Consider the following 27,180-nt stretch of genomic DNA (forward strand, 5'->3'; position numbering starts at 1 on the left):
GTAGATCCAAGTAGACAAAGTGATCCCAAACCTGAAACTGGTAACCACCTCTATGATAGAAAGGACCCAGTCATTGACTGTTATGCCAGACAAAGACTCCGAAATGGGGTCTAGCCAGTGGAACCTACTGGAACAAAGATTAACACTCAGCAGGAGAGGGAGCAGGCCCCTATTGCTACCCACCCATGTCCTTATGACAGAGGGAAAGACATGCAAACTTCCCTATCTGGGCCTTTGTGGTGCTTCCTCCTGGGGCTCATCTGATGAAGTGGAGTTTTCAAATGGGATGGGGTTGTTGCTTTGATACAGTCTGCATAGCTTTAAAGAACCTCACTAATAAACCCTTTGGCTGATTTCAATTTCACTGGTCAACAGTGAAATCATTACTGACTTGAAAAGGCCCTAATCTGTAGTATTTTGGTGTGCCGAACACGAATATAACCGTGAAAAATTTGTATTGGCTCTCGTTTTGAAGATATTCATATACCTCATTTTCTATGTTTCACTGTGTAAATTTCTCCAGTAGGACTGCAGCAACATCCGGAATAATGATGTAACATTGCATAATACCATCATGCTCACATCATCCACAGTTGATTGCATCATTTTCTGATGCAATGCAATACTAATGCCATGCGGCTGCTGAAGTAAGTTGACGTCAGCAGTGTACTATACATGTGTAGGCCTATTATACTAATGCCAGGCGGCTGCTGAAGCTGACGTAAGCAGTGTACTATATAAAGCCCAATCAGATAGGTTCAGCATTTAAAATATTTTAGACGTTGTGCGAGACAGTTCAAGCTACTGTTACATAAAACTTATTATTTTATCCATTTACGTACAATAAAGAACAGTAATGCCTCGAAAGTGTGTTAATACCGCGGACAATTTTTGCTATATTTGTGGGGAAGTGACATTTGCCAACCAGAAGAAAAGTATCAATTCTCAAGTGAAGAAGGCATATCATCTTTACTTCGGATGCAAGGTTGGTGACCAAGACAAGCCTTGGGCTCCGCATATATGCTGTGCTACATGTACAACACAGCTTTCACAGTGGTTGAATTGCAAAAGGTCATCAATGCCGTTTGCAGTCCCAATGGTGTGGAGAGAGCCAAGCAACCACCTAAATGACTGTTACTTCTGCTTGGTTCCTCCTCTTTCCGGCGGAATAACGAAGCGAAAGAAGTCGAGAATAGTCTACCCAAACATTCCGTCTGCATTGAGACCAGTTCCACATGGTGAGGGACTTCCTATTCCAGAACCTCCAGCAGAATATTCTCTTGATTCATCTGACGAAGACAAAGGTGAGTCGACCTGTTCTTCTCCTGGTCCATCAGCATGCAGTGATCCAGATTTTCACTGTGGTGCATCATCAACCCCACACAGAATAACACAGGAAGAACTAAATGACCTGATTCGTGATTTGGACTTATCAAAGAACAAGGCAGAATTGCTAGGATCAAGACTCCAACAATGGAATCTTCTAGAAGAAGATGTCACAATTACTGCATATCGAAAGCGCCACCAGCAATTGGAGCCTTTCTTCAGAAAGGAAAGTAATCTGATATTCTGTTCCGATATTGAGGGCCTCATGAATGCTTTAAAAATCACTCATGACCCACAAGAATGGAGACTATTTGTGGACTCTTCGAAACTGAGTCTCAAGGCTGTGCTTTTACACAATGGAAACATTCTTCCATCTATTCCAGTAGCGTATGCTGTCCACATGAAAGAGACATACGATAACTTAAGGCAGCTACTGAATTCCATTGAGTATAACAAGTACAGCTGGCACCTCTGTGGTGATTTGAAGGTAGTTGCCCTTTTAATGGGACTGCAGCAAGGATATACAAAATACATGTGTTTCTTATGCGAGTGGGATAGCCGAGCAAGGGAAATGCACTACATGAGGAAGGAATGGACTCACAGGCAGAATGTAGCCATTGGAGAGAAGAATATCCAACACCCAGCTCTGGTTGAGGCTCAGAAAATCTTGCTACCACCCCTTCACATCAAACTAGGTTTGATGAAGAACTTCGTGAAAGCCATTGACCGGACTTTGCCAGCATTCCGATACCTGCATGAAAAATTCCCTCGACTCAGCGAAGCAAAGATTAAAGAGGGAGTTTTTGTGGGTCCTCAGATTCGAGAGCTTTTCAAAGATGACCGGTTCAACAACTTGCTGGAAGGTGACGCGAAACAAGCATGGAATGCTTTTCGCCTAGTTTCTACAAACTTCCTCGGAAATGTTAGGGCAGAAAACTATAAGGAACTAGTAGAAGACATGTTGATGAAGTATAAGAAACTTGGCTGCAATATGTCTCTAAAGATTCACTTCCTTCATTCCCATTTGGATTTCTTTCCTAGCAACTGTGGTATTGTTAGTGATGAACACGGCGAACGTTTTCATCAAGATATCGCAACAATGGAACAAAGATACCAGGGAAAATGGTCCACTACAATGCTGGCTGACTACTGCTGGACACTCCTCAGAGATGCTCCCGAACAGCTGTACAAGAGACAGGCGAAGAAATCTAAGATGTAGTCAATGACTTGATTTTTTATAGGTAGGCTATTACAGTTGACCTTTTACTATTGGAATGCATTTCGTTATGTAAACATTAATTTCTTGCAGATTACAAAAAAACTAGAGCCAATTTTGCAATTTGACTGTCATATTCGTGTTCAGCACATAAAAATTGATAAGAATTGACTAATTTTATTTCAGTAACATGACTTTTGTAAAAATTTGTTGTCCAGTGTTTTGGGCCAGTTTGAAAGGCAAGAAGCAGATGTGAAGGACCAAGAAACAAATAGGGGATGAGCTCACCAAAGATAATCTCTGCTTCCAGGGCAGCAGCTTCAGAAGTGTTTAAACTGGGAGGCATGCCCAGGTTCCCATGGAAATACACACCAAGTTGTTTTGGCATCCAAAGTGGAAGGTTTAACTGACCAGGAACATGAATTATCCATTTAGCTTTATGCAGATACCAAGGGTCTCAATGTCAGAGAGTGGGAGACAGGCAGCAGACCTGAAGGCAGGACAAACCTTTTCTGTATCAAACTGTGAAACAATGAGGACAGAAAAGACATCATTCCATTCTTGTTCCTGAAAGGCAGGACTATGCAACCCAATATCCATTAATTGTGTGGGAGGTAAGAGGGATCTGAATCTTAACCCCTAATGTCACTCTCTCTCTCTCTCTCTCTCTTTGACATGAGGTCATGAGGAAATCGAGGTCCACAGCTCACAGCATCAACCTCTATACCATGTGGCCAAGATCCTAAAGACTATGTCTGTATGCCAGGAAGGAAAATAACAATTAATTTTCCTGCAGTGGAAGGACTCATATCCCATAGGAATGTTGAGGAATTATAGGGAAAAAAAGGTGGATACCTTGATCTTAAACCCCTCCCTAGTCTGCTATCCTTACAATAATTCCTAATCCCCAATGAGATGAAACCAGTCTGGAAAGAAGGTGGTCTAGATCTGTCTTTATCCAAAACCAAACATGCTCAACTGACTGGTAACAGATACCCAGGAGCCCAGTGACCATTCCATGCATGTTAACTGGTTCCTAGTGCCCAGTGACTGGTGAAAGACCAGTCAGGCAACTCAGGTCAGCAAAAAAGCCTTGCCCATATCTGATAGATTTAATTCTGAGCTCTCCCCTTACCAGATGGTTCAATCCCATCACCAAAAATGGACCCTGGGGACTTGAAGAGAGCTGCTGTCTACCATATAGGGTGGGGGAGGGGGCAGCAGTTCACTTCTAACCTAAACTGAGCTGTGGATGAGTAATGGGTACTGAAGAAGGAGTCAGTGTGCAACTCACTCTCTGTCATTCTGGATGAAAGAGGGTGCTGCTACTTCTTGTAGGGAGGGTGTGACTGACTCTTCATCCTAACGGAAAAGAGAGGGTGAAGCTTATCCTTCACAGGAGGGTGTGACTTGCTCTCTGCCCTCACAGAACGGGGTACTTGTGGTTCCTCCCTAATGGGAAGGTGCTACTCACTCTCCACAAGTTTTTAGTCTCCCTCGAGAGGGAGTTCACCAACCCAGTCTTCTTCACTGAGACTATGGTAATCCTTCAATGAGATCCAAGTGACCCAGAGAAGGAAAATTCCCACTGCTCAAAGAGAATGCTGTTAAGAAGATTTATCCGAAAACTTATATATATATATATATATATATATATATATATATATATATATATATATATATATATATATATATATATATATATATATATATATATATATATTCCTTAACCTTTCTCCAAGAATATATGTTATACTTTAAGATATTGGTTTTGTAAATAGGATGTTTTTACTGAGATAACATTAGACCATGATTATAAGTTGTAAACAGGATGTTTACACAGCATTTGAATTTGGAACATTCTAGGCTTGGTCTTGCTTATAATTAGAATGGAATATTTAATTGGATATTATTCACAACTAGGTAAGGTGAAAATGTATATAAATATGGATTTAATAAATAAATGAGTAATTCATGTTCTCAGAATATCAGTCTGTGGGAATAAATTATAAGAGTTTGCAGTTGTGTTGTTGACATAAGATATAATTCAAGTGGAATTATTTTTTCAAATTATTCACTGGAATTACTAAAGTGCTATTTCACTTATGTACTTGTATACTTAAATTTGGATTTAATGTGAACCCATTCAAAAATATTTGGGACTGCATCACTGTGTTAATCAGGATATTTAAGACCATTCGAATTAATCCGGAATATTCTAGTTTTAGACAGGCGATAGGACATTTCGGATTATTTGGGATTTAATTCACAATACTGTCTTTTTAATTTTCAATTTGTATTTTAGAGACATAAATTGTTGATTTGACTTCTTTCTGTTACACAGTTTAAAACCTAGAGTCATAACAATATATAAATATATTTGCATGGACTAAATCTATGCTAAAATGATAACAACAACAACTCACCTTTTCTGGGTTTTAAATCTGAGAATTAAAACAATCACTGATGTTTTAATACAAAAAGAAAGCAATGCTAAGATGAGAATGAATTGGTGTTCAATAACTAAGCACAGAACATAAAGGGAAAATCTAATGGGCGATCTGCCTTTCTGAGATAAAAACAGCACATTGGAAGAAAATGTGAAATATTTCAATTCTTTAGTGTAATAAAACAATAAACAGACTCAACATGAGTCTGCTGCCCAAATTTACTTAAGGCAATAAAACCACCAAATAATACTGAAGGCAAGTTAAAATTGACATTGACCAGCCTTATCTTTGAACTGGCAACTAATTTAGCACACAAAAAACAGATTGCTAAGACTGCTCATAAAAATGATAATAAAAAGGAGTACTATAACATACTAATTATAAGAGTGAACTGGTGTTTGATAACTAACATGCACCATAAAGGGAAAAACTGGTGTGCAACTTGCTTATCCAACAAAAAATGGCATGAGTCATATTAAAAGAAAGTGTGCAACATGAAGATTCATTACTGTAATTAACAATAAACAAAATCAATATGATTCTGCAGACCAAATTCAACAAAGATATGGATATTTACTAAATACAGCTGTACCTAAATAGTTATGCAAATATCCATGTGGGGCAATAACCTAAATGTAACCAGAAACGATGCTAACAACTCTCAAAATGAGCTCAATTCGAACTGAAAAAATACTTGATCTGAAGTAATTCCATACATAAGAGATGAAATGAAGACAATTTGTCTATGGCATTTAATTTAAGCAGCATGTTATTTCTGTGATGAAAAAAAGAATGAAGGATAGCATGCATGGAAAACTATTGGGTGTCCCATGGGTGATCTAGTGTTCTTGAATCTTCTGCATCCTTGCCGAGGATGAATTCTCACCATCATGTCATGGTATTTTCCACAAGGAAAAGTACCAGCTATGTAATAGCAACATGTTTTGTATTACTGATATTAAAAAGAATACTGATTTCTTATTAAACATATAGTCTAAACATTAACTTTAAAAAGAAACTCAGCAAGTTTTGTATTAAAAGGCAAGCTGTTCCAGACAAGAACCCTGAAAATGTTAAGCTCTGCATGAATTGCAATGTTTTAGGTTTCTGAAGAAAGAGCTTTCCAGCATCTGCAGCGTGTCATGCATAACAAGATTTAATCTGCCAAAACATGCCTTGTAAATAATTTGGTGCATTTCCATTTATAGCCTTCTATATTAAACAGCTTTGCTGTGATCAGTTCTTCTGTCAATTATAGGCTGAATTTAATTTTCAGAAGGTGAAGCCTTACCTAAAAGTATATCTGCTGCTCTTTTTCGTCATTTTAAAATCCTGTCAAGGTCTTTCCTGCTCTGCAGCACTTTATACACTATAGCAACTCGTTCTTTATGATTCAGTATAACTAAAACTTGATGAAAATTCTAATGACTTATGGACTTACAAATGGATGGGCCTGATATTAGGAACATCTCCATTCAAAGTCCTGCTTTAGAATTTGCCCATTTTATATGTAAATATTCATACAGTTTACATTTGTACCTTGTAAAGAAGACAGTTATTTTAGCTGACAATGATTTTTCAAGGTTGTCACCCTATCATTTTTGTTCAATGAAGCATTTTCAAATTTGATCTCCAGTATTTTCCTTTTGTCACATTAAAGCATATATGAATGCATTTGGGATAAATGTATCCAACATGAGTGAACCTTAATGACAACACAGTTAATATGATAATTAAATTCAAGCCCTTTCTTCATCATAATATCTAAGGCCAAAGTGTCTAAAATCCTAACACAAACTCCAGTTTCTGAACAGGCAACTTTTGGCCTTAAAAAAAAGAACTGGTCTAAAACAAATATTTCTTCCACTGTATTTTTTAACACAAGTAGAAAGTATACATCATTTGGTTATTGTAGAACTATATTTTTGTCCATTTCTGTAATACCACCCACTCTGGTGCATCACCAATGATGCTGACATAGAGTCAGAGGTAGCGTAAAACATCATGATCTGTAAATGTGGTACAAGTTAATTGATATGTCAAATTTTCTTTACAAGTTTTCAATCAATAGTTAATGCACAAATGATAAAATAAACAAGTAATATTCAAATTTGGTGATGTCATTAAAATTTGCCCGTTAACTCACTGACCCCATAAGATTCTTTTCATTTTGAAATGGGAATAGGAAATGCATTTTGGGGGACACTTCTAAATGCATCCAAAAACATTTGTTCCAGTGATTTTCCTTTACCCAGATGCTCAAGTGCAAAATAGTCTTTTTAATAAATTTGGCCATTTTGCCTAAGCATGTGCAGAAGGGGCAAACCTGGGCTTGTTTTTATTTTTTTTATTGAACCCATGATTTTCATGTCCCCCAAATCTCAAACATATCCTAATTTTTGCAAAGGTTCATCTGTCTGTTTGCAATTCAGACTGGTCTGCTTTAGATCTAAGGACCAGGAGTCTAAAATCCAGATGTAAACTCCAGTTTTGAAACCAGCAATTTTTGGCCTAAAACAAATCAGGTCTCAAAATGTATGTTTTCTCTGCTGTATTTTTTAACATGAGTAGAAATTCTACATTGTAGAACAACATATTTCTCTTCCTGTAATAACACTTTCTTTCATTTATCATAAATGATGTCAATATTACAGCATTAATTATCTTACAGAATTCCAGCTATCTTCATATTCGTGCAGCTCCTACTAATGGGTCCATCATAAACATTGACCTTGATGTTTTTGTTACCAATGAGGAAGTTTGTACCACTGATGGTTATCATCGTTCCCCCTGCCATAGGGCCTGTGGTAGGTGAGACATCTGTGATGTTTGGATCCTAAATAAAAATAAGACATGTATCCATCAGAAGAAAACAGAAGTCCACTGCACACTGGTGATAAGAAGCATTTGATAATTGGACATCAAAAATCAAAGCAAGAAAAACTGATATTGCCACAGTGGCAATAAAAGTGGCATTGCTACTGTGGTCATATCACCTCCCATTTAGGGAATATATATATTCTTACACAAGAAGATTTTCCATACTTCATTTTTCTTCTCTCTTTCCATGGCATGAACAAAAAATTAAAATGTGTCTAAAATTTAAATTTATGGGTGTATTATAAAGAAATGAAGAAAAAAAAAGCTTCCACATAAATCATCTATCATTCAAACCATCACTGACTGAACTTACCATGCTCTGTTTCTATTTGATAATCAGTGTCATCTAATGTCAAAATTCTTCTTCAAGGTCACAGCCACCTAATTATTTTATGAATGATGGGATCAGCCTATATGTGGTGATATATATAATATTGTAAATCAAAGAATGATGGTTGCTGTTTGGCTGAAAATAACTACCACTTAAAATTTTTAACTTCAATTTTTCTGCAGAAGTCTATGTATAGGTAAATTATAGTACACTCAGTTGAACCTTAAACCTTAAGAAATGAATGTATGTAATCACAGAATATACCAATCTGAACAATGATGTAATCTAAGAACACATATCAGTCATAATTAATTACAATAGTTTCTAATGTACTTGCATGAATTCATGTCTGAAAAACATGGTGTAGAGACCAAGATGGTCACATAAACCTTAAGTACATGACTGACAGTTCAATAACCTCAAAACTTTGACATTTAATTTCATAGATGACAATAAAACTATACTTTAACTATTCACAGATGATAACCTGAAACATTCAAGTAAATGAATCAGCACAGAGCCAAGTACAAATAATGAAATATAGCACCATTCTTGCCTGTTGTTGCATCTCTTTCTGGAAAAAGATTTTCTTAAATGAGCACTCACTTTACAGCTTCATTTCAACAATCCTGAGATAGGATTGCAAATTTATGGTCTTTGTATTTGTCTAATTTGCTTGCAAAAATGTTGTAGATAGGTTAACTGTAATTTGCTTTACTGCCTTTTCTTCATATTTTCACAAAATTAGTGATGTATGAATAAAACCTCTACCTTAAAGTGCTTCTCAAATTCCATAAACGAGCATTGTCCCATGTATGTTTGACCTAAACTTTGCATTAATAGGCTAAATCACATTATTTTCTATGAATTATATGTTTCTTTAATGTATGTACCCTATGAATTACAAGAACAGTTTAATGAAAAGGTACTTCCAAAGTGTTCTGTAAATACTGAGCTATGGCCATTTCCCCCTCCCCTTCATTTTTGTTATACTCCACCCTTATTTTTGTGACAAGAGGGAAATCCCACATTATGATGAAATCATGGGAGCATCTCTGCATTATATACACTAATTGATATATATCATGTTATTTTTTAACAAAAACTACTTACCTACCTACCCTAATTTTAAAATCAGTGCAATAGGAAATGCCAAATTTTCTGTCAAACTTCTAAGGTCTTAAGTTACATCTCAAAAGTTGCAAATTCCTGTCACGTAGTGCACATCAAACACAATGAGTGAGCAAAGTTGTTTTTGCTTTTCTAACAGAAGAAGGCTCAGTTTACATTTTTTCAGCAACTTCACTAACCTCTTCATCAGGTAGCATATGATCCCTGTAGAGGGTAAGGTTGTCAAAAGAAGCTTCACCCACATGTGGCCATAAAACATGAGATTCCATCTGGGCATTAGTGAGAGAAACAACAACCAGGCCTGTCAACAATTTTAGTGTGCTGGATAGGGCTGCCCACAGCCTTTGATAGTGGAAATTGATCACTGGCTATCTTCAAAAAGGAAGAGAAGAAAATCAGCCACTGCACTCAGAGAGAGACATCAAGGATTAACACATTTCCTACTGTACCAATCACAAAAGAATCTCCATATGGCATCATAGACGTGGAACAATGATCATCTTCTGGACTCAACCATGCACATGGTAACCTTGGTTAAAAACTTGTCCTAAAGCAGAATTTGTGTGAGAGGAGCAAAGTCTGAAGGTGCATGATTTGTGAACTGTTGTAGAGGAGAAAGCCCCATTGCTGCAACTAAAAGTCCCTTATCTGGGGTAATGTCCTTGGTTAGACTACCAGCAGGATGAAAGACCTAAGATCATCTAGGCCATTGAGGGGCTAAAACATCAGCTGAGCAGTGGGTGTACTTAATTTTTAAAGTATTTGTGGAATCATCATCACGAAGGGTGGGAAGGCACAAGTGAACAGATGTTCCCATTTCTGGCTGAAACTGTCCACAGCCAAGGCCTTCTGAGTTGAGACTGGCAAAAAGTAATATGGGAGTTTGTTGTTTAGACTTGGTATAAACATGTCCCCATGGGTTTCCCTCAAAGTCTGAGCAGGGAATCTATTATGGATTAGTGCAGAGATGATGCCATGAAGACTATCTTGCCCTTCCTGGACACAGAGTAAACCAAAATATTCTTCTCACCAGGAATGCGATGATCTCAGAGGGTAATCCCTTCTGAAATTGTCTGATAAATGCGGTTCCAAACCTCCATGCAGAGACATGAGTAAAGTGTGCCTCCTAGCTGCTGAAGGTACACTACCACCATGTTGTAGGAGAAGACCATTATGCAGTGACTTATTATTTTGTAGATGCAACCTTGAAGAACACTCGTCTGCATTTCCAAATTATTGATGCAGACAACATAGTCTTCCTGGGACTACAAACCCTAAAGAATCAGCCCTTTCAGCTCCAGCTGAGTACCCCACTCAGAATCTGATGCATCAGCAAAAGGAGAAAAGTGTGGTTTGGGGTCATGGGGATTCTAGCCAGAAACCAGATAGACTTGACAACCAAACTGGATGATGGTGGAATTACAGCTCTACAAAAGTCTGAGCAACCAGAAGGTCCCTGTGTGGTTTCTAGTTTGCAAGTCATAGAAATTATGGGGCATAAGTGCAATCTGCCTAGGAAAACTGGGTCTGCTTTGGATTTCAAGGTTCTCAGAAGAAATAGACAAGCTGACAATGTGCTCTTGGTTCTCAGTGCCTCTTACATGGTCAGGATGTTGTCTACTCTGTCCTATGGCCCAATCCTCTGTTTATGAGAAAATTCATCCCCGCATGGAAAATGTTTGAAATGGAGTAAGCTCTGATTTCCCTGGGATGGGAATAAGACCCAGCCTGGTCACTATGGACCAACAGCGAGAACAATCTCATCCAACAGGCTATAGCCAGACATTGCGGATCAACCAATCATCATAAAATATTGTAGGATGGAGGCATGGGCATGGATAACACATTTTCATATTTTGGCTACTGTTACTAACAAATGTTGAAAGGCAGCTGGATGAAATAGGCTGACGAAAAATGGTTGGCATGCAATATTATGGCAACTGTAGACATAGCCTTTAGTTTTAAATCTCTAATGCTTTAACTGGATTGTGAGCCTAGGTCCCCATGGAAATACCTACCTGAGCTGCTCTAGCACACACAGAGGCACTTTAAAGAGCCATGAAGGAGTGTGAACCCTACAACTAGTTCCAGAGACCAAGGGTCTCAATGTGTGTATGTGGCGTGTGGTGGACCATGCTGTCCAGCAAACTCATGGTCCTTACTTGGAATGCTCCTTAACCATGGCCAAGACATGGAGTAACAAGAGATCTAGACAAGACATAGCCCTAGATAGTCTCTCCAACCTTGAGAGAATTTTAGTGTCCTTCAAACCTAAAGGCTTGGGACACAGATCCAGTGATGAAAGACCAGATCTCTTCTTCCTCCTGGAGGTAGGAGTCCAGAAAGGTTGGCCTGTTCTATGTAAAATAAATGAGAATCTACAAGGACTTACAGGACATCCTCATCCTGTCCTCACTTCTGGGTGAAGCAGGATTTTCTGAGACAATGTATCTGTGCCGTGTGGGTTGACATTGGTGTTTGAGGAACTTTAGTTGTAGCTACAGTTCCAATATTGCTGCCTACACCTCACATTACAGTTTTCAGATTAGAGTAAGCAGCACTTTGTTTCTGAACAAGGAACATAGGTCTTGCCAAGCTAAAGACAGCAATCAATGTGAACTAAAGATAATTTTTCTTGTGAGTCTGTTAATATTAAATGATATATACATGAACATCTTTCCTAAAAGTAGATTAAAATATATTACTTATGCATCAGCTAGATATTTCTCCACCTTTAGTTTTTCTTAAAAATTTACTCTTTTTCTCACCGATTCAAATACCATCTTTAAATTTTTATAATCTGTACATAGTTATATCCAACTTCTGCCTGTAAATACCCAAATACAACAGAAGGACGCACAGATAATTAGGTTTTGTAAAGTTACTTGGTTATCATCTTTAAAAATATCCATATACAACAGATTGACACAAAAAAGATTAGGTTTTGTAAAGTAACTTGGTTATCATCTTTAAAAATATCCATATACAACAGAGGGATGCAAGGAAGATTAGGTTTTGTAAAGTAACTTGGTTATCATCTTTAAAAATATCCATATACAACAGAGGGACACAAGCAAGATTAGGTTTTGTAAAGTAACTTGGTTATCATCTTTAAAAATATCCATATACAACAGAGGGACACAAGCAAGATTAGGTTCTGTAAAGTAACTTGGTTATCATCTTTAAAAATATCCATATACAATAGACGGACGCAAAGATAATTAGGTTTTGTAAAGTAACTTGGTTATCATCTTTAAAAATATCCATATACAACAGAGGGACACAAGCAAGATTAGGTTTTGTAAAGTTACTTGGTTATCATCTTTAAAAATATCCATATACAACAGAGGGACATAAGCAAGATTAGGTTTTGTAAAGTAACTTGGTTATCATCTTTAAAAATGTCCGTATACAAAAGAGGGACGCAAAGATAATTAGGTTTTGTAAAGTGACTGTGTTATCATCTTTAAAAATATCCATATACAACAGAGGGATTCAAGCAAGATTAGGTTTTGTAAAGTGACTTGGTTATCATCTTTAAAAATATCCTTATACAACTGAGGGACGCAAAGATAATTAGGTTTTGTAAAGTAACTGTGTTATCATCTTTAAAAATATCAATATACAACAGAGGGATGCAAAGATAATTAGGTTTTGTAAAGTAACTTGGTTATCATCTTTAACAATATCCATATACAACAGAGGGACAAAGGGACATTAGGTTTTAGGTTAAAAAATATGCATATAAAAGCAAAACCTGTCCTGAGAGACCTTTTATGCCAATAAAAAGTGGATTTTTAGGACAGGTTGTCTCATAACAGGTCAGTGCAGTAGGATAGTTTTCAAGGTAAATAATCAAAACTGGGTTTAAGATAGATAAATATTAATTTTTGCTGTACATATATTTTGATTTTTATCCACTATCATTAAACATATTACATCTCTCTCTCTCTCTCTCTCTCTCTCTCTCTCTCTCTCTCTCTCTCTCTCTCTCTCTCTCTCTCTCTCTATATATATATATATATATATATATATATATATATATATATATATATATATATATATATATATATATATATATATATATATATATATATATATATATATATATATATATATATATATATATAATAGCTAAGTAAGGTAAAAATTTATTCTCTCTGTGCATTTCAAAGTGAGCCCGTGATAATGCTTATCCCAAACACCCATGACATAAACAAAAAATTGATCAAGACAATAAACAATGTACTAAGAGTCCATTAATTCAACTTTGCGGAAAGAAGGGGCCCTGTGATTTCTTTTTAAAAATGACTCATCATATAAAGGCATATAACTTAATATGACAAACAGGCAAAGACCTCATTCATCCTGATCATTATATTCAAATAATGTAATGCAATACATGTCATGCTACAGTAGCATTATCAACATTGTGTGTGTATTCACAACAGACAAACAGTACAAACTATATGCATCGTTGACTGCTAACCATTTAAAGATAGAATGGTTAATCATCACTGATTTTGATATCCTAGGCATTATAATGGCAATCTGTGATAAGTACAGATGTTTTATTCATGGTCCTTGCCATGCAAGTTAAAACCAGTTACCTGACTCAACTTGTACCCCCACTATTATTTTCCTTGGTGCATCATGGTTTTCAATAATCTGCACTCTGCCAAAAACTCTAACCAGTGTTACAAAGGATAAAATATAAAATAATTATCTGTAGTATTCATATCGATATTATGATGCACTCATTCATAGCAGTGTTACAATACACACTTTGCCAAAATATCATGGTTGCTGGTCACAATTAGTTAGTGGTCATGTAACAGTGCATTTTGATAGTAAAATTGATCTAAGCATGGTCATATTAGTCACAAATGATAGGGAGTTTGCTCATACCAGAGGTCACTCAAGATTGTTTGTTTTTTTTTTATTTGTATAGACACACAGCAAACAGTGGCCATGATGATGCTAATTATGTCAATTATTCATCTGTACCGACTAGAACCATGTCCAAAAAAATGTACTTACTACAATGTTTATATAACTATAAATGAAAACTAATTTGCTGATCATAATGCCAACACAGAAGAGAGTAACAGAAATAAGAAACTAGAAAAGTTCCATACAATTATAATTAAAATGGTAAAATGACAAATAACATTAGTTTTAGAAATTAAAATGAACTGAAATTAGGGTAGAGGGAGATACTAAGAGCGAATATTTATTACCCTGTTGCTAAGTGAGTGCCACAATCACATTATGTAATTTATCATCAAGAAATCCATGCTAATTATCAAAGTTCAGAGCATTCTGTCATTCACATAGTCCATAATTTACTGCAAAACAACGATCAACAGAGACTTAATATGTGATAAATGTTAATCATCTGATGGTAGGTGTAAAAAGGATTGATGCTTGCCAAGTTTATGTTTAGTCCAAGTCTTCTAACATTTGTGTTCACAAGGCTACACATAAAATGGCCATCATACCTATCATTCCATCATGAAGCATCCAAGAAGATCTCTATAGAATGTGTCAAGTATCAAACTGTACCATCTTTGATGCAAATTGACATAAAACTATCCCTTTCTTTTATTTATGCATTAAATAAGTTTAAATTCTTAGTACAATAAAAACCTGAAAATATATTATCTGAAGTCAGCTGTGCTAAAATGCATTATCTGAAGTTCAATGCAGAATACAAACTCATGTAAGTAATATGATCATGATAGTGGCATAATAGTTCTCACCAGCCGAGAAACTTGTGAACTTCATGATGCCTGCAATGGCTATTATAAAGCAACCATATGCCAAAGTAAAATGTTGGCAGTCACATGTACAATTTCTATGGACAGAAGCTAAAACCTGGACATTTAGAGGGGGGGGCTAAAACCTGGACATTTAGAGGGAGATAAAACCTGGATATTTGGAGGGGGGCTAAAACCTGGACATTTGGAGGGTGCTAAAACCTGGACATTTAGAGGAGGCTAAAAACTGGACATTTAGAGGGGGCTAAAACCTGGACGTTTAGAGCGAGAAAAGTGTTGCAACTGGGAATTATACTATTGGGAGGTAAAGTTTTTTTCTTCTTTTTGTTTGTTTATATACAATAGGGGTTTTTGAGGGTTCTGTTTTATTCATTACAACTAGCAGATTGTTTTCACTACTTACATATGTATTATTATAAGTCATTGTTTATAACCTACACACTATTATGTTTGTCAAATGTATTGATTGTAATTCATATTTAAGTATACAACATTTACGTTGAATATACTATGCTTTTATGTTATCTGCTTGTATAGATCAGCTGCAATGTAAATATTTCATATTTCCGCTTGCATTCATAAAATGTAAGATTTGTTTTCATTTAGTGTAGAGAGATGAAAGTAACTCCAGGTGTGGCATAAAACGAGCACTGGAAAAAAAATCAGAGCATGAAGGCACAGTATATAAGTTACTTGATGCAATGTACACATTAATCCTAAAATATTTTAATCAAAATAACTTTCATTTTGTAGCAGCTTTCAACCAGGGGAGATAAGGCCAGGATGAGACTGCTAACAGAAGATTGTCCTGGATAGGCAATCCTGCCACAAGGGCAGACAACTCAGGATGTCCCAAGAATGTTTGGACATGTGAGCCCCAGTCACTGAACCACTTGTGCAAGCCAGAGAATCCTGCCACAAGGGCAGACAAACCCAGGACAGCCTAAGAATGTCAAGACACTGGCATCCCTGTCACAAGAATCACCCTATAATTCACTACACAGTGGAGAAGCCATAGGTGCACCTATGCAATGAAGGAGCCATTAGAGGGCATACCTATGCTGTAAAGAAGCCATTGGAGGATGTATATAATCAGTGAATAATAATTCAGTGCAGAAATGCCAGTGAACATAAAGTGTTCTTAAGAACTTTGAGAACAGACAATACTTAAGAACGGTTTAACTGCAGTTGTTTTGTTACTATTGTGCAATATAATCTTTTCCAATTCATCATCATTTAATTAATTCATCTTAATTTTTGTTCATGTTGTCTTTACATTCTCCATAAGTAGCATTACGACCATCCATTCATCAGTTCTGTGACAATATTAATATTATTTTGTTTGTTTCTTTTTTCTGTTCATACGCATTACAAATGCCTATAAAAACATTAATAATACTTAATTACTGATAAATTGTCAGTCATATGTTCAATTAACATAATGATTTGATAAAAATACTTTACTTTCATACAAAGTTCTACTTTTCTACCAAAGGTTCATCAACCAGATAACAGCTCAATCCAGGCAAAAATCAATGTCAAACAATGAGCTAGGCTAACTTACATATGCAGAAAACATGAAAAAGCAGTTACAAAATAGCATCCCAACATATATTAATATATATGCAAATAAATATGCCCACAAAATTTCATTTCCTTATATCAAGTAGTTTTTGCATAATCTAGCTCCTTAGCTAACATATATAAACATACTGACAGATGATGGGACAACAAGAAATTCCTCCACTACAATTTGTGTGGACATTAAGATGGTGGTGGCAGTGGTGGGGTGGGAGATGGGATTTGGAGGCCACATTGTACAGATCTGGCTTCAAATTAATTTTATCCTAGCACTAACAAACTTGTACTGTTTAATACAGACATTCCATAAATTCTCATAAATATTGATGGACACAGTACATATATAATGAATACTGAAAATAAAACTGGCAGTAAATACATCTTCCCCACATTTTTGGTTTTTTAATATTGGGAAGGAACAAAATTTCTCCCGCCCACAATTCAAATCTCATGTCAGTTTATTTGTTGAGTGGACTGGTGCCATATTTACAAGTTCCTCAATTCAATAAAGTAAAAAGTCTGGATATTAAACTGTACAAATCAATTGCCACAATGCAAAAGTCAATATACTTTGTACATAATATACACTTTAAGATCTCTTTTTTCTGTGAAATATATCTTATTTTATTTTTCTTCTAAAACAAACTGCATGATACCAGTCTTTCCCATGTGTTATTTGTTTTGTTATTGTAATAGGGTTTAATGCCATTTTTCAGCAAAACATAGGCTATACATGGTGGCCAGTATGAATGGTGGAGGAAGAACCCAGGAAAACTGCAGAAATAACCACCAACCCACAAGAAGCTACTGGCAAGCTTTCTCACGTACCCACTTTGGCCAAGCCTTAGATTCAAACCCTCACAGAAAGAGGTGAGATGGCAGTGATTCATAATGGTGACCTGTTACTTCTCTTTTCTTGGTTTTGATATGCCACCATATATTTTTAATAAGAGTGAATGAAAATGCCATCACCAAAAATAGTAATATTTCAATCTCAATATTGATCAAGTATATTGTTAGATACATGTATAAACTTGATACAACATCATACATTTGTTGATAATTATTCCCAATTTTGAAAGTTTCCATTTCTTTTCAGTGTGCTAAAAATACTTTCACAAAATTTCACAACTTCTAATCAATTTCCATGGCCACAGGAACTTTGTGTTCCTGACTTAATCATTACTGTATATCCTCCTCCTCCTCCTGCTCTACTTCAATTTCAAACAAAGACATGTATTACTGTTTACCTCTCTCTTTGCCAACATTCACAACTAAAACTTTACTTTTTTTATTTCAGCCCACCAGTTATATCCTATACAGAATTACTTCATCATGTTTACATCATAATTTATTTCATTTGTTCCTTTATTTCTTTTTCACAACTACAAATATTATCACTCTTTTCCTATTCTTTATATGTTGATCTCCAAAGCACTCCAAATGTTATCACTCTTTTCCTGTTCTAATATGTTGATCTCCAAAGCATTCCAAATGTTATCACTCTTTCCCTATTCCTAATATGTTGATCTCCAAAGCATTCCAAATGTTATCACTCTTTTCCTATTCTTAATATGTTGATCTCCAAAGCATTCTTATTTTGCATCCTTAGCATTATTTACCTTATAGGTGAAAATTCCATGCTGTCCACTTTTGCCAAGCACACTCATAATGATGGGTCCTTGAGTTTCATTGACACTGGACATGGTTATACAAGTCACACTGAAAAGAATGATTTGGAACATTATAGAGAACCTGTTAATTAGTCACTACCAATGAGTCATCACATGAAAGCATAATACATGCTCATCCACTCATCCAATTTCTACATGTATTCACATTCAAAATTTGCAGTTAATCTGTGTTATGAGTAATCTGTCAAAATGTACAATATATAGCCATTAATAAGAAAGCTGAGTGATAGAGCATGTCAGCTGTTGTTATTTCTGTTTGCTGACAACACTTCAGTTAATTAATTCCTACAAAATCAGATTTAAACAAAGCTGACTTTATTTAGTAGTTTTTGTAATTTCATGTGGCTGCTATGGAAAAACAAAAACATGATCAGGAGCTTATAAGAAAAAGCCACTTCTGTGGTAGGAGTTGGTATGATTATAAGGTTCTAGAATGGGAGCCCAGACACCACTGTATAACCATTTTGCATTAATCCAGTAAAGCATGTCACAGTGACACAGTTTTTAGCACAGATACATGTTCATCACAAGACATACAAATTATAAAGTCCTATGTCAAACTGAATCGAACTATTGAAGAATGAGCATATTTTTTTTAGAATTTGACAAAATCTAAAAGTTAGTGCCCCAGTCTTAATTTATGACAGCCATTGTAAAATAAATCATCAGTGGACAGTTTAACATTTATTTGTAATAGAAAAAAGATGATACATTAAAACATGGACATATGGACATGTGTATATATATATCAATATATATATATATATATATCAATATATATATATATATATATATATATATATATATATATATATATATATATATATATATATATATATATATATATATATATATATATATATATATATATATATATATATATATATATATATTTTATTTTATAAAGCCTAGAAAGTACAAATCCAGTTTGGTGAAATACACATCTCATGATGACTTGCTTGAAAACTGTAGACAAATCACACATTATTTTCAAAATACACAAGTCCATGCTTTTAGATAATAATTCTCCATTTTTAATAATTCTAGAAAATAGGTCATAGAAAGATGCAATACACATGCTCACCTCAAAGTGACTTGCTAGAAACATTTACATATATCATGGAGTGTTATTAATACACACATGTCCATGCTGTTATAAAATTGCTTGGCATGGATTTACAAATCAATTTGTCCCAGGACAATCTCAAATTTGGTTCCAGCAAGTTCAAGTTTCTAGCTACTTGCCTGTGGGTACATCATAAAAAAATGCGAGAGAAAAGGAAGAAAGAGGTCATGTTCCATTCAAAATGATTTATGGTCTGTGAGTTTTATACCCTGTGATATCATCGCATTACATAAAGCAGCATCTTTGTTTATTGTTAATGTTCAAAAATCTTTCAGTTGTCACTGTAAATAAAGAACTACAAACAGTTAAGTTTTCATTATTTCTGACATAGTTGATGAGATTAGACTGCTATATTATCTAGGCAAGACACAAGTTTCTAGTTTTTATTCAGGGATTTACACATCTTATAAAAGTCTGTTTGCCCCAGGGATTTACACATTTTATAAAAGTCTGCTTGCCCGAGGAATTTACACATTTCATAAAAGTATGTTTGCCCAAGGGCAACGAGAAGCTGACTGAAAATACAACTGTTCTGTCTTTTTGTCTTCTAACTATATCTGTATTCTGAACCATTCTAATCTACTTATCTATCTACATATATATTTCCGGAAACTTAAATTGTAAGCAAATGGTTTTTAGGAGCCAACAAAGTTGCAAAGAAAACAAAAGTCAAAATAAATATAATTATGATAGCCATAAAATAGTGTAATAGCCATAAAATATTAATTTTTTTATCTTCTCATGCTGGGATGTTCCATGTGTTTTAAGTTGTTAATACTGAACCCTTTTTACAATCAGATGATTTAAAGATGTTGTTTCTAACTTTCATTGCTTTGTCTTCTGCCCCTAAGGCCCCAACTTTAATGTTATTGAACCTGAACAATGTGACTGTGTTTCAATAAAAAAATTATTGTTCACTTTTTCTGAGCTCTTAAAATCCTCCAAATTGAAGAAATATTTCCGACTGACCTATTGCATAGCAAACATGCTCAATTTATTGTCTTATGTCAGAAAGACAAAGGACATAGGACAAACTGCACACTTTATTGTCTTATGTCAGAAAGACAAAGGACATCAGGACAAATTGCATACTTTATTGTCTTATGTCAGAAAGACAAAGGACATCAGGACAAATTGCACACTTTATTGTCTTATGTCAGTAAGACAAAGGACATCAGGACAAATTGCACATTTTATTGTCTATTGTCGGAAAGACAAAGGACATCAGGACAAATCGCACACTTTATTATCTTATGTTAGAAAGACAAAGGAATCAGGACAAATTGCACACTTTTGTCAGAAAGACAAAGGACATCAGGACAAATTACACACTTTATTTTCTTATGTCAGAAAGACAAAGGACATCAGGACAAATTGCACACTTTATTGTCTATGTTAGAAAGACAAAGGACATCAGGACAAATTGCACACTTTATTGTCGTATGTCAGTAAGACAAAGGACATCAGGAAAAATTGCACATTTTATTGTCTATTGTCGGAAAGACAAAGGACATCAGGACAAATCGCACGCTTTATTGTCTTATGTTAGAAAGACAAAGGAATCAGGACAAATTGCACACTTTATTTTCTTATGTCAGAAAGACAAAGGACATCAGGACAAATTGCACACTTTATTGTCTATGTTAGAAAGACAAAGGACATCAGGACAAATTGCACACTTTATTGTCTTATGTCAGTAAAACAAAGGACATCAGGAAAAATTGCACATTTTATTGTCTATTGTCGGAAAGACAAAGGACATCAGGACAAATTGCACACTTTATTGTCTTATGTTAGAAAGACAAAGGAATCAGGACAAATTGCACACTTTATTTTCTTATGTCAGAAAGACAAAGGACATCAGGACAAATTACACACTTTATTTTCTTATGTCAGAAAGACAAAGGGCATCAGGACAAATTGCACACTTTATTGTCTATGTTAGAAAGACAAAGGACATCAGGACAAATTGCACACATCAAGACAAATTGCACACTTTATTGTCTTATGTCAGTAAGACAAAGGACATCAGGAAAAATTGCACATTTTATTGTCTATTGTCGGAAAGACAAAGGACATCAGGACAAATCGCACACTTTATTGTCTTATGTTAGAAAGACAAAGGAATCAGGACAAATTGCACACTTTTGTCAGAAAGACAAAGGACATCAGGACAAATTACACACTTTATTTTCTTATGTCAGAAAGACGAAGGACATCAGGACAAATTGAACACTTTATTGTCTATGTTAGAAAAACAAAGGACATCAGGACAAATTGCACACTTTATTGTCTTATGTCAGAAAGACAAAGGAATCAGGACAAATTGCACACTTTTTTCAGAAAGACAAAGGACATCAGGAAAAATTGCACACTTTATTGTCTTATGTCAGAAAGACAAAGGACATCAGGACAAATTGTACACTTTTTTCAGAAAGACAAAGGACATCAGGACAAACTGCACACTTTATTCTCTTATGTCAGAAAGACAAAGGACATCAGGACAAATTGCACACTTTATTGTCTTATGTTAGAAAGACAATGGACATCAGGACAAATAATCAGAAGACTGTCATATTCTTCTCTTGAAGCTGGGACTTCAAGCACTTGTGTCAGACGGTAAAAGGTAGTGTTATCTTTATCTGGTATTGATATGAATGAATCTAAAATGTATTCCTTTTGCTCAGCATCTGTTTTTGCACCTCTGAAAGGGGAATATTCTAATATTCTATTTAGGACATTTTGAAAACTACTGACTGGAATTCAGCAAAATATTTTAGGTATTTACCGCCTTACTGTGTATCAGTTTCACAGCTGGTTGTTGTTGTTGTTGTTATGGGGTTTAACGCCATATTTCAACACACGATAGGCTATGCATGGTGGCCAGTATTAATGGTGGAGGAAAAACCCGGAAAAACCCCAGGAAGAACCACCGACCCACGAGAAGCTATTCACAGCTGGTCTGCCATTTCACACTGAACTTTCATGACACAATATTCATAAAGTCAATAATCTGGCATGCCATACATGCTACATCTTGTACAATAATCATTTTCTGAATACTGGGTAATTTGTTGTTGATATAGGATGTGTATTTACTTAATGCATATTGCATGTATATACACTATGTGGGTTCATTATGTATGGATGAGTATCCATCTTGGGAGACAAAAGAAAGAAAATGAATATATTGTTGTATATGCACATACATGCTGCTAAGTATATGTATGCATGTGTGTGTATATGTGTGCATTTGTATATAAATAAGTTCCTTTGTATAAAGGTGCCTAGGTTGATTAGTTCTTCCGCTAACTGTATCACCTTCTTTAAATAAAGTCATTATTATTACAGTATTATGATTATTATTATTTTTGGGTATACTTTACTTCAGTATATAAGGATGACAATTGCCATGGCAACCAAACCTTCCTAGAATTTATCAAATTTACACCAATTTATAAAAATTATCAAATTCTAGTTTTCATCTTTTTGCCTAATTAGTTATGCTTTAAATTATCTCAATTTACGATTAAGATATAGACCATTTAATTTTCAGATATAAATTTCCCAAAAACTTCCACAAAAATTAGGCATGACAGGTGTTTTGTTTTCAATGAAGTAGCGAGACTGAACACTTGCAGACAGTACATCTTTTTGCTGTATATTCTGTGTTTTTATTTTCCTATGATATACTCTAATGATCTCATGTATGTACAATAGAAATGGTATATTGGTTGAACTACATGTATTTATGGGTAACAATTTTGAATAAAAAGCTTGATTACTAATATCTACATGTTAGTTGAAAAGATAAGTAGACTTATGATAGAAAATTCTTTTAAATAAACAGTGAATGATTGTAAATATTTATGTTTCAGAGCATATAATCATTAAATAATCAATGTACTCAATATACATTTGGTTTAAAACAAAATTATTTTTGAAACTAATCAAAGAATATGACCAGTATTATTTGATTCCTGTATTTCCTGATTTGGCAGCATTTTAGACTAAAATACTGTCCCTGCCAGTAAATGTACAAACATTTTTACAAACATCATAATGTGGGCAATACAACACATCTCCTTTCAGGCTTTATTGAGAAAACATGCTTTTTGGTTTGAAACTGAACATTTGTGTCATAAAAGCTTCATAAATAATTTATTTTAAGTCCAATAGTAATAATAATAGGAATAACTGTATGGAAAAAAATCATAGGCCAGAAGCCTACTAAATGATGTGTATACCTGATGTTGAAAAATCAAAAGATACCATAATGTCTTCAAAATAAAGCAGCATATCAAGCTAATCATTGCACAAAATGAAATGGGGATAGTCTAAAAATCAAGGGTCATAACTCTGCTAAAGATGATATTGCATACTGAACACGAGTCTAAGATTCAGCCAATGTGGGCATGTGAGAAAGCTTGCCAGTAGCTTCTCGTGGGTCGGTGGTTCTTTCCGGGGTTTTCCGGGTTCTTCCTCCACCATTAATACTGACCGCCATATATAGCCCTATCGTGCTGAAAAATGGCGTTAAACCCCACAACAACAACAACAGCATACTGAACATATACCTAAGCAACACTGATAATCCAACTCAGACTTGTCTCGTTAATATCAAGCTGCATTCTAAATGTGCTGAAAATCCAATAATGGAGTCCTTTAAGTGTAAAAGCATGTTTAGAAGGTGGATAAGAAATTCAGGGTTTTTTAAATTATGTAGAATGCTAACAAGTGAATTAAGCTTAGGTCTCATAAATATCAAGCTGCATACCAAATTTGGATAAAATCAAATTAACTTTTGTTTGAGTTATGGAGCATATTTCATTTTTCAGACAGTGAACCTGACTGTTAACCCACAAAATCAATATGCTTCTTCCTCACCTAAATGTAAATCATCCACAAAGTTTGGTCCATGCCTAAAGCTACTGCACAGAAACTGCTTGGTGTACTGTTTGGTCCATGCCTGAAGTAAAGCTACTGTACAGAAACAATTTCTTTTAGTCAGACCTGTTGTTTTTTACCCCAAAATAAATAGGTTTCTTCGAAATGCATGTAATAAACCAAAGTTTGGTGAAGCAGATGGTATAAAACTAAAGTCATTGTGTGAAAGAGAAAGAAATGAATTCATGTACAGATGGATGGCAGGCATTAAGAAATTACAGATTAAGAGGACGTTTTTACAGATCTTTGAAACACCTAAGGCTCGAAGAAACACAACACAGCATAAAAGCAGTATTGGATTATCAAGCACTTGTTCTCAACCAGTGCAAGGTTATAGTCACTTCTTGTGGGACTCCAGATATTGTGCACTAACTGCCCGAAGAAATTCAATGAATAATAATAATAATTTTAACTGAGATTTTACACCATAAATAGGCTTAAAAGGTAAGTACATATTTCAAACTACAATTCCTGTCCTAATTTTAAAAACTAGATTATTATTTTAGCAGCTTTGTTTGTATATCTGTTGTACTGATGGATTATAAGACCTGTAACAAAATGTTTTTGACATTAAAAATCTAATTTGTTTTTTATCATGTTTCTTGGTCATATCTACATGTTGGAAGCACACAATCTGAGTGGTGTATATTTTAGTACATGACCTCATTCTGCTCACATCTACAACTATTTTTGTGAAGCCTTAATGACAATTAATGAATCTGGTTCAGAGGCTACTATTTTTGTCATCTATTTTACTACATTGCCAAGTGGTACTGATATAACTCACCTAGCTTACAGAACTTAACAGCTAACCACAATTCACTAAGCAGATTGTCACCCAATGTAAACTATCTCCCAACCTTTTATCATGCTAATTTTACCTTATAAATAAGTGAATATCTTGCCCATTATAAAACTTGTAAAAACATGAGGGCTTTTATTAGTACTAGCAGCATTTTGATTGTCATGAAAGTTTAAACTGGTAAAAACTTGGCTATTTTCAATTGGATAGTCATGATAGTTTTAATTGGCTATTTTCAATGTCCACAATTAAACTTCATGCTCTGAAAAGAAAACATTTACCCACACTTCCAAAATATCACTAGCAAGAAAGTCACTTTTTTCAGCTAGCAATATCAAAATTGTAACTATCAAAATGCCAACTTGCTGGTGTAATTTTCTAGCCCTGAACATCTTGATGATACAAGACTATTTAACAACTTGTTCAAAATCAGATCATAAAAAGAGTCACTAATAGGTCAAAGCATTTCATTGACACATAGTGATGTCATTATCAAAACTGCCATTGATGATATAAGCCCTTTTTACACATTTGATAAAATCAGACCAGAAATATTACCTCCAGAATGGTAACCAGATCTGTTTAACATATTAATATGCATTAATCACACTCCTTACTGAACTCATCTGACATTTTGACAATATCAGCTATGTAGTAATGAAACTGATCCAGATAAGAGTTTTACTTACCAAAGACTTTTTCATGCAAGAACAAAATCACATAAATCATCAGATCACACAAATTAAACACTGCATGTATATATATATATATATATATATATATATATATATATATATATATATATATATATATATATATATATATATATATATATATATATATATATATATATATAATGATTCTCATGTTCTGTTTACAAATGCTAGTGCATCAATGTGGAGGCTGGAAAATGTGGAAAATAATTCTCCCTTCAACTAAGCATATTTGTGATGGATGAGGAGCATTATTGGAGTAAAGCCAAAGACCATGAACATAGTCCCTGCCTGTTTTTTCATTGGTCATGGTGATTATATATTACATGTTTGTCCTACCCAATGTTAACAGCAATCAATTAATGTACTGCAGTATTTAATTCATGTACAAAGACTGCTGAGAATATACATTTCTAATGATTACTGTGCATGTATATGGAGATAGCAAAGGGCACATATATCTAGTAGTGGAGTAAACATGAAAAAGACATGTTGGTACATATTTATGAAGTTCACTCTGCTGTAAACATCTACTATTTTTAGCGGATTTTCATAAAGCCACCATTGGGGAAAACCCCCTATTAGATACCTCATTCACTGCTGTGAATGACCTTTATGTCAGATCACGTGATCGCTGTTTATGCTCTGGTTGCAATCTGCTATTTAAAGTAACTGGGTCATATTCTCCACTCTCCAAAATGGCGATCGCGGATTTCATTCAGTACTTTTCATGATTAGAATCACAACTATCAAAGCTTTAATAACTTAGGTAAAGGCTCTGATATTGAAGTAAGTAGCAATTAGTTTTAATCAATTATCAAATTCAGATGACTCAGTGATGTAGATGCAGACAAATATCTTGTAAATATCGAGTATGATAAATGGCAGCTACGGTTGATTACATGGCTTCACTGACTTGATGGTGAACAAGTTCTCTCAATATTTTGAAGAACATAAAAAATTCTTCCATGAAAAGTAATTACACAGCTATAATGATTGGACTTTACTCTTAAATTTTTCCATACATAATGGATGTGTACCAAAAGTGAAAATGGTTAAAACTGCTGTTAAACGCAACATACACTACACTGCTTAATGGTTAGCAGGCAGGCCTATGTGTATGGAGTCAAATAGGTAACAGGTGCTCTATTTATAGCACACAGCACTGAGTAATTTAGCTACATGTGTATCAGAGGGCTAAAA

General features: G+C 34.8%; 1 protein-coding gene across 1 annotated transcript in view; it reads right to left on the reverse strand.

Annotated features, from left to right (window-relative positions):
• The window catches only part of LOC149788893 (plexin-A1-like), a 159,867-nt gene that overhangs the window by 131,031 nt on the left and 1,656 nt on the right, over nucleotides 1–27,180 (reverse strand). Inside the window, exons 3-4 of the mRNA XM_089973565.1 lie at nucleotides 18,318–18,417; nucleotides 7,662–7,828 (exon numbers count right to left, since the gene is read on the reverse strand). Of these exons, the coding sequence (XP_089829691.1) occupies nucleotides 7,662–7,828; nucleotides 18,318–18,417 (267 nt within the window). The remainder of the gene's footprint in view (nucleotides 1–7,661; nucleotides 7,829–18,317; nucleotides 18,418–27,180) is intronic.

The sequence above is a fragment of the Sinohyriopsis cumingii genome, chromosome 11, assembly GCF_028554795.1.
Source record: "Sinohyriopsis cumingii isolate HCF-2022 chromosome 11, ASM2855479v2, whole genome shotgun sequence".
Lineage (NCBI taxonomy): Eukaryota > Metazoa > Mollusca > Bivalvia > Unionida > Unionidae > Sinohyriopsis > Sinohyriopsis cumingii.